Source organism: Paroedura picta, chromosome 16, assembly GCF_049243985.1.
Source record: "Paroedura picta isolate Pp20150507F chromosome 16, Ppicta_v3.0, whole genome shotgun sequence".
Taxonomy (NCBI): Eukaryota; Metazoa; Chordata; class Lepidosauria; order Squamata; family Gekkonidae; genus Paroedura; species Paroedura picta.
In genome coordinates this window covers 10,418,678-10,427,268 of record NC_135384.1, presented here as the reverse complement: position 1 = coordinate 10,427,268, position 8,591 = coordinate 10,418,678, and the positions used below count along the sequence as shown (strand labels likewise).

Genomic DNA, 8,591 nt, shown 5'->3' with positions numbered 1-8,591 from the left:
CTATTTAAATTATATAATTGAGAACATGTTTACTGAATTATTAGACAGAGCAGTCAATTGGAGGGAATGAGGGAAGAGTACTTATTCAAAGTATACATATAACCATTTGAATAAAGGACCCAGAAAAGGAAGGGCAACATGCCATTTTTTGGACAAGTTTAGAATTCCTCTAATAACCGAGCTCAACATAGAGGAGGTAGAAGCCTCTTTGGCTGTGAGGATATTTCATGTCACAGAAACAGCATTCTTGAAGAATCTTGATTTATTCTTTATAGTAATATTTATTCAGCCCAAAATTTGGTATCCATAACAATAGGACTGATATCCTCACATGACCCTAATTATCTGCTCACGAACATTCATCTCCGGCCTCAGCAAAATGATGTAGCATTTTGGGAAAAAGATACAACCCAGTAAGCCAGCACCAGAAGACAAGATGGAGAAGATCTCCACAGCCACCATGAATTTTCCTTTAGAGCTCAAATAACTTGGAATAAAGGAAAACCAAACACTGCAAAAGACCAACATACTGAAAGTGATGAACTTGGCTTCATTAAAACTGCCAGGTAACTTCCTGGCAAGAAAAGCCACTGTGAAGCTGACACTGGCCAGAAAGCCCAGATATCCAAGGACAGAGTAAAACATGGTAGCAGAGCCCTCATTACATTCCAAGATAATTATCTTGGGTTGGGAATGCATATTCATTTGAGGGAATGGGGGAGAAATACAGATCCAAAGAGTACAAAATACTGTTTGAATTAAGGATCCAGAAATGACAATGGAATAGGCCAGTTTTTTACCCACCCATCTCCTCATGTGGGACCCTGGCATGGTGGCCATGAAGGCTAGGACCACAGTGATGGTTTTGGCTAAGACAGTAGATAGAGCCACACAGAAGATTAGGCCAAAAGTTGTTTGACGCATAAGACAGGTGACATATCCGGGTTCTCCAATGAACAACAATGAACTAAGGAAGCAAAGTAGGAGGGAGAGGAGGAGAATGTAGGTGAGGCTTCGGTTGTTGGCTTTGACAATGGGAGTGTTCTTGTATTTCATGAAAGTTCCAAGCACCAAGGTTGTGACCAGAGAGAAAGATACAGCCAAAATAACTAAGATGATCCCTAAAGTCTCTATGTATGAAAGGAAGGTTGGGACCTTGGGAAGGCATTCATGTTGGCCATCGCTGGGATAGTGATCTTCTGGACACTTCACACAAACATCCATATCTGAAAGAATTAAAATAAGCCATTTTAGTATTAGAGACAATGATATAAATTAGCTATACATTAATGCTTTTCCCTTCTTCCTCTTCCTTCCTCTTCTCTTCCAGTGGCACCTTGAAGACCAAAAAAGTGTAATCCTGGGTATGCTCATTCATTCGTATTCCAAGGTCTTACCAACCTATTTAATTCACCTGTATGTATACTTCTAAATCCATTATTTACACACCTTGACTTTATCTAGATCTTCCTGGTAATAACACCCCATACTCTCGCTTTTTATACCAAAGACTCGAGGAAGTCTTTTTCAATGAATCTGAAGAAGTGTGCATACACACAAAAGTGTACTCTTCATTGTTCTGACATGTGCCAGTTGACTCAACTTATGTTCTTTCAGACCAACACAGCATCCCACTCTATACGCTATTTTGAAGTGTTTTTATTTTTACTTTGTCCATATTCCTACAATGGGGGAATTGACATTGTTGAAGTTTGTGGCATGGAAAGTTGAATTTTCTTATCTCCAAATGGCAGAATAACAGAGCTTCTCCACTTATTTCTGCCTGTTCTATCAGAATGTTTCACAACATACTCTTACCCTTCTGCCTGGAGGCCATTCCTTCTGGACAAGGCTTACAATCGTAGCAGCAAAATTTACTTCCCTCCTTCTTTGTCTTGCTGTAGCCTGGCTCGCATGGGCCATTGCAAACAGAAATGGGAAGCACCTGTCCTTAAACAGAAAGGGAGGTTAGCACCAAATTATTGGCTTTTGATAATAGGTGTTCTGGCATATTTTGGGGTGGGGTTGGGGTTGGGGGAAATGACAGCAGAGGAAAGAAATTAGGATCTTGTATGAAATAGGTTTTATGTAACTGACAGATTTATGGTGTTGTGTGTACCATGGGAGGGAGTTAAACTAGATTGCAGCAATGGCAATTTTGGGATGACAAAGGGGAGTATAAACCTCTCCACAGTCATTTCGAAATGGCTGCAAGTTATTTCAGCCTCCCTTCCATTTTACTTCCTTCCTTTCTAAGCTAGGAGCATCCTCAGTCAGAGCAGTTTGTTTGGGGGAAGACAGATGGGTAATGTGGGTATAGGTATTTGGCTCAGGGATCCCCAATCCCTGATCTAAACTAAGAGCATTAAAATATAAGCCAAAATTCCTCTCGTGGAAGAGAGACTTGCCTTTTATATTTTACTGAAAGAATAACAATGAACATGGACTTCAAGCAGCCCTGCAAACTTTCAACGTGCCCGACTTCTTCAGGGACCCCATTTTACAGTGTGGAAAAAAACATATACTAGAAAATGTTTCAAGATGAATTCTATGGGGAATAAACATTGTCATCTTCCGGAAAATAGTAGTAAGCGGCACTTTTTGTCAAATTCATCAACTGAAAAAGAAGACATTGGCTTGCTCAGAAAAGAAGGACTTGAGTTGAGAAAAATGAGATGACGTTATTTCTCACCTGGTTAAAGCTTCTATGCCACACAATTTTATCCTCTACCAGAGTCAGCTCATTTCCTGAAGGGGCCTGAGGATCCAGTTGTCCCACTTTCACTCTAGCAAAGGACCCGTTTGAGAAGGTCACCCAGTTGGTCACATCAAAAAGAGCAACTAATTGTCCATCTTGATCAAACTGTATGGTTTCTCCAGCACTATTGTTGAACAAGATTCTCCGTAAGAAGTTGTATAGCTAGATAGAAGAAGAAAATAAACAGAAAGGATATTTCTTATTCTGGAATATTTGCAGCAAGGTTAAAAAAACTCTGACCATAGGCATAAAGAGAAAGACTTTTCAAAACTGTGGTGACCAGTTTGAATAATGGCTATACCTGCCATGGCTGCATATTATGAGCATCTAGCCTCTTGTCTTCTACCAGTACCCTATGCATAGATCCTTGTGTGTGGGCATAGTGCAAAGCATGGGCCACGGCATGGACAGCATTGTAGACATTATAGCTGTGGCCAGTCATCTCCATTTCAAATAAAGTGGCAGGAAGGCTCTCCAGTTTCTCCTTCCCACTGCAGGTTGCCTTCATATCTTCTTGCTCACATGTCAATGAGCAGCTGAATGCTTGCTCCCAAAAATTCTGGATGAAACCATCTCTTCCAGTCCAGGATGGTCTGATGGTCTGAAGGAATTTGTGGAATCCTGGAGGCTGATTGGAATGGACTGTGAAGGACAGGGCACCATGGAGGGAATCTGTATCTGAAATCTTGTGGAAAGAGAATGACTCAAAGTCCCAGTGTGATGTAACTATCCACACTTTACACAGAGGAGGCAATAAAACAAAAGGAGCTAGATAAAGAGAGAGCCTTACAGCCATCATTGATGGGGGTTCTCCATACACAAAAAATACATTGGTTTTTCTGTCCATTAAAACTGGGTACCATTCAGCCTGTTTTACAATCAACTCTGTCAGATCTTTTAGGTAAGTCACCTTTGGTAACTTGTATGCAAATGCAGAACAAATGCTATTCTCAGAGAGGAGAGGTACTATTCTCTGTAAAAACTGGTTTCCGTTGTCATCATCCATTGCTATTACCCCAATCCAAGTCCACCTAAAACGATGGAGTAACTGTACAACTCCCTTGTACTGATAGGTGTCATCAGGCACCATTTGATATATGAAAGAAAATTGTTGTTTGTCAGCCTTTGTAAGCGAAAAAGACCCATGAGTGAGCTGAAAGAAAAACAACATTTTCATTTTTTCATAAGAATGAAATCAGAATACCATTATGTGCTAGAAATATGAAGCCTAGGTCCCCTCCATGCTTTCAGCTTACCTGAGGAGTCTTGTAGATGTTCAAGATTGAGGCCATATGAGCAGAGGTTTCAGATATAAGCCCTCCTATGACAGCTATGACTTTCTGCCGGTTATCACATGTGAAGTTAGGGGCCAGCTTCTGCTGTGCAGAAAGTAAGCTAAGTGTGGCCTTAAAAGTCATCCTTCCTAGGCTGTAGCTGTTGAGGATGTAGAGTCCAAGACTGATGTTTGGTAAGAAGTTTTGATTTTCATTCAGCTCTTTTACAGCAAAAGCTAAAGCCAAAATGTGCTGGTAGTTTTTTGTGACTGACCTGCAAAGAAGAGATTTAGGAAAGCAATCAAAATTCCATTTTCAGTGTTCATCCTCCCAAATCAACTTCCAGCTTATGAATTTAGAATCAGAAACCTTTATTGCCATAGCAAATGTCAGCCAAGAAAGAGCAGTTTATGAATTAAGTTCTTTAATTATGCCCTTAGTAACTGAACAGCAGAATGCTTGCTCCCTAAAGCTCTTAATGAAACCTTCTCCTCCAGCTCATGAAGGTCCAATGGTCTGCAAGAATTCTTGGTATCCTAGGGGCTGAATGGAATGGACTGTATAGGACAGGGCATCAGGGAGGGACTCTGCATCTGGATGTTTGATCTGTAACCATGACAGGGATTCTGAAGGATACAGTGAAGTCTTTGATGGTTTTTCTCGGTCTTAGCCAAAGATGCCATTTTCATATCGGTTAGATTTCACTTGGCATCATTGTTGTCTGTTTTGGTCACTAGCATTCTTTCATACAACTGCAGACTTCAGCCAATGGCACCATGTGCCTTTCTCATTGCTTGTGCCCTCGGTGCAATATAGCCTCCCATTTGGGCTGGCAGCAGTGGGGAGGGGACAGATTTGACTTGGCTCTTGCCAGTTTCTGAAACCCTATGAAGAGATAGTTTGCACAAATCATCTTGAGCACAGAGCTTGTTTTCTCCCTCCTTGCCCCATCAGACACATTGTGTGGGTGCTTATCTTCTTCGGGCTTAAGGGGGGCTTGATGCACGCTGTTCTGCTCATGGGCATCATAGTTGCACAGAGAAACATGACCCAAAAGAAGCTGGCAAATGAGGGTTTTGTCCAAGGAAGGAAAGAGCAGTTGCACCGCTGCCGACTCCCATGCAGTGTACTGCAGGGCACGATTCTCCCCCTGATATTATTTAACATTCTTTGCCAAGTTATTACCAAACTTATATCCCACTTCTGATTCTGACCAAATCGCCTATCTGTTATCGGATGTCGACCCCTTTATTTCATATCGGGTGGAAATTTTCACTCTGGCCGCAGTTAGTTCTTGCCTCCTATTTCCCTTTTGTAGTCCTGTAGTCAGGTATTCGGTTACAGATTCTGCGATTTACGCAGACTTAAAGGTAAAGGTAAAGGTAAAGGTATCCCCTGTGCAAGCACCGAGTCATGTCTGACCCTTGGGGTGACGCCCTGCAGCGTTTTCATGGCAGACTCAATACGGGGTGGTTTGCCAGTGCCTTCCCCAGTCATGACCGTTTACCCCCCAGCAAGCTGGGTGCTCATTTTACCAACCTCAGAAGGATGGAAGGCTGAGTCAACCTTGAGCCGGCTGCTGGGATTGAACTCCCAGCCTTATGGGCAAAGCTTTCAGACGGCTGCCTTACCACTCTGCGCCACAAGAGGCCCTTTACGCAGACTTATTGGCAAGTAAATATTGAATAATCCTACCTGAAGGTCGGAAACCTTTGGAGTTATATGATCAGTAAATTGATAAGCCTAAAGTGTGACGAAAAGTGAAGAAAATGTGTGATATTGAGTTGGGCTCCAATTGACAAAATTTGCATAACCTCCAATGGGATCTTATTGTATCTATCGGATAGTGCTACTGAAGGGAAGATGTTTATTCAAGCAAGCTTAAAGACCTGATGGTGGAGCAGGTTAAAAATGTATTGTATTTATGTGCTCTACAGCCTGAATTAAATGACAGACCAAAAAAAAAAAAAGCAGGGGAAACAACTCTAATTGAGTTGGCAGTCTTCAAGCAAAGGTTGGATACACACTTTTCTTGGATGCTTTAGGATAGTTAGGGCTGATCCTGCATTGAGCAGGGGGTTGGACTAGATGGCCTGTATGGCCCCTTCCAACTCTATGATTCTATGATTCTATCATTCTATCATTCTATCATTCTATCATTCTGTGATACAGGCTTACATAATCTGTCTCTCAATATCCCAAATTCTTTGCCCAATAATACAGAATGCTTTGGAATTGCTGTAATTAGATAAGATTCTAGGTTAATGCCTAGAGTGTGGATTTTTATTCTGGATCTGCTGGTACCATTTGAAAAAGTAAAATTAAGACAAAGAAAATTAAAATTCTTACACAGGTTCGTCGAGCACCATATGTGCCGGGTGTTCTAAGAAAGATGGAGGGTTGTTGAAGTAAACAACTTGACTGGCAATCCCACCAATCAGAAGGTCCCCTGGCTGATAAAAGTTGTGAGGAATAGGAAAGGGGTCATCGTTAATCGAGCAATTAATGGAAGATTTTTGAGAGACTATATGATATGGCAACACGAGCACCAGCAGCATCAGCACTAACAACATCTTGATGACAAGACTTCCAGTTGCAGAACACCACTTTCCCATCCACCACGTTACATCACATCAGTTCTGCAGCAATATTCCTCATGTGGCCGATTGGTTCTTTGTCGGTTCTTTGGTTTGAAAACTGACATGGAAGGAAATGTCTTCCTGCTCCTCCTGAATTAGAATTTATCATTGTTATTCCTATCATAGCGTTGAATTGATCTACCAACTAGTTCAATATATCAAAAGAATATCAAGAGATATAAACATTTCTGTTCATTGAATGACTCGTGGGTAAAAAATATATATTCTTCAATTCAGAGGACATTTCATGAACTCCATTATGATACCTGTAGATTATGATACCTCTCCATTATGATACCTCTAATCTCAAAGAGCAGCATTCATAGCCTACTGGATATGGCTGTTAGTCAACAGAGAGTTCATTTCTGAGATTTTCTCTATATTAAAAAATCCTACAGAAATAATGAAGTTAGTTGATGAGAAGGAATAGGTGCAAACATCTCAGAAGAGTTTAACAATATCTGAGTATCCTGGAAAAGTGGGGAAATGAAAAAAAAGATTCAATTCAGTAAGGATGAGTGCAGATTTTGAAAACTTGGGTCACAGCAATGTGGCATACATACTGGATGGCAGATAGGCATCTGGGTAGCAGTGTGTGAAAAGGAGATCTTGGGGAACTAGAGATCTGTGTGCTAAATATAAACAGATAGTGTGATACAGATGTAGAAAAAGAGATGAATGCAGTCTTGGGCTATATCAATAAAGGCATTACAACAAAGTTTCAGAATGTCTTAGTCCTTAGTCCTGGTGAGACTGCACTTGGAACACTGTGTGCATTTCTAGCGGCCCCACTTCAAAAAGAATGTGGACAAAACTGAGAGGGTGCAGAGGAGAGTGACAAAGATGATCCAGGGTTTGGTGACCAAGTCCTATGAGGAAAGGCTCAAGGACTAGGGGAAAAGTTCCTGCATTGTGCAGGGGGTTGGACTAGATAACCCTGGAGGCCCCTTTCAACTCTATGGTTCTATAAATAACCAGCCTGGAGAAAAGAAGGGAGGGAGGGGACATGATCACTCTATTTCAGTATTTGAAAGGTTGTCACTTGGAGGAGGCCATTGAGCTATTCCTATTGGCAGCAGAGGACAAAACGTACAGTAATGGGTTTAAACAACATTTGAAGCAGTACTTGCTAGATACCAAGGAAAGAAATCATAGTCACATTCATTCAGCAGTGGGAAAAGCTGTGCAATGAGGTGGTAAGAGATCTTTTAAGCAGATGCCGTACTGATACTTACCATGAACATTTTAGCAGGGGGTCAAACTAGATGGCCTGCATGGCCTCTTGAAACACAACAGTTCCATGAAAGAGAATCAACAAAAATAAATAACAATATATGAGGACAGGAACTGAAGGAAAGCTACCATAAAGTAGAACGGGAGAAGGGAATACAGTTAATGATCTAAGTTCTGTTTAATTCTAATGCAGTTATAATGAAAAAGTCAACATTTTATACCACTTAAAAGATGTTCTTATTTTTTATCTTGTTAATACCTTTAGGAAATCCATTGCAAACTAGGAAGAACCTGGTTATTTGGACAATTTGGCTGGAAATGATTACACCCTCGAGGACTGCTTCTGGGCCCTACACCTGCTACCCTGTATTCTAGATGTGTCAATATGTTGCCTCCAAAGTTCTAATAAGCAAACTGATTCTTTTGTGTTGTTAACACAATAATATCTCAGAGCAATGCAGATTCAGACAAAGTTGGGGCCTGCATGACTGATTTCTTCCACCTGGAAAACCCTTTACCTTTCCTTGTGACCTCTTCTTTGTGATTTTGTTTGTGCATTTGCTTGCAAATGAGAATTAACTGACAGGAGAAACCCCATCCTTTTCCATTGGTTGTAACCAGTCACAGTTACCTTCTCTTAAAGCACTAAACATAAGATGTAGAAGCTGAAACCAGTGTCTCTAATGC

The 8,591-nt window shown here is 41.0% G+C and overlaps 1 protein-coding gene across 1 annotated transcript; it reads right to left on the bottom strand.

Moving 5' to 3' along the window:
- Window positions 1-327: 327 nt before the first annotated feature.
- Window positions 328-6,605, bottom strand: LOC143825162 (vomeronasal type-2 receptor 26-like). The gene is made up of 6 exons (XM_077313188.1): window positions 6,382-6,605; window positions 4,015-4,306; window positions 3,060-3,911; window positions 2,693-2,920; window positions 1,670-1,682; window positions 328-1,226 (listed from the first exon to the last, which is right to left on the bottom strand). Exons 1-6 carry the CDS (start codon window positions 6,603-6,605, stop codon window positions 328-330), a joined length of 2,508 nt encoding a protein of 835 aa, XP_077169303.1.
- Between the last annotated feature and the right edge of the window lie 1,986 nt (window positions 6,606-8,591).

Excerpts from the sequence above, each read along its gene's own strand:
- LOC143825162 (XM_077313188.1), bottom strand. The coding sequence starts at position 6,605 with ATGTTGTTAGTGCTGATGCTGCTGGTGCTCGTGTTGCCATATCATATA. Across the intron at positions 4,307-6,381 it reads ATGGTGCTCGACGAACCTGT|GTCAGTCACAAAAAACTACC; the intron begins GTAAGAATTTTA and ends TCTTCTTTGCAG. Across the intron at positions 2,921-3,059 it reads ATAATATGCAGCCATGGCAG|CTATACAACTTCTTACGGAG; the intron begins GTATAGCCATTA and ends TCTTCTATCTAG.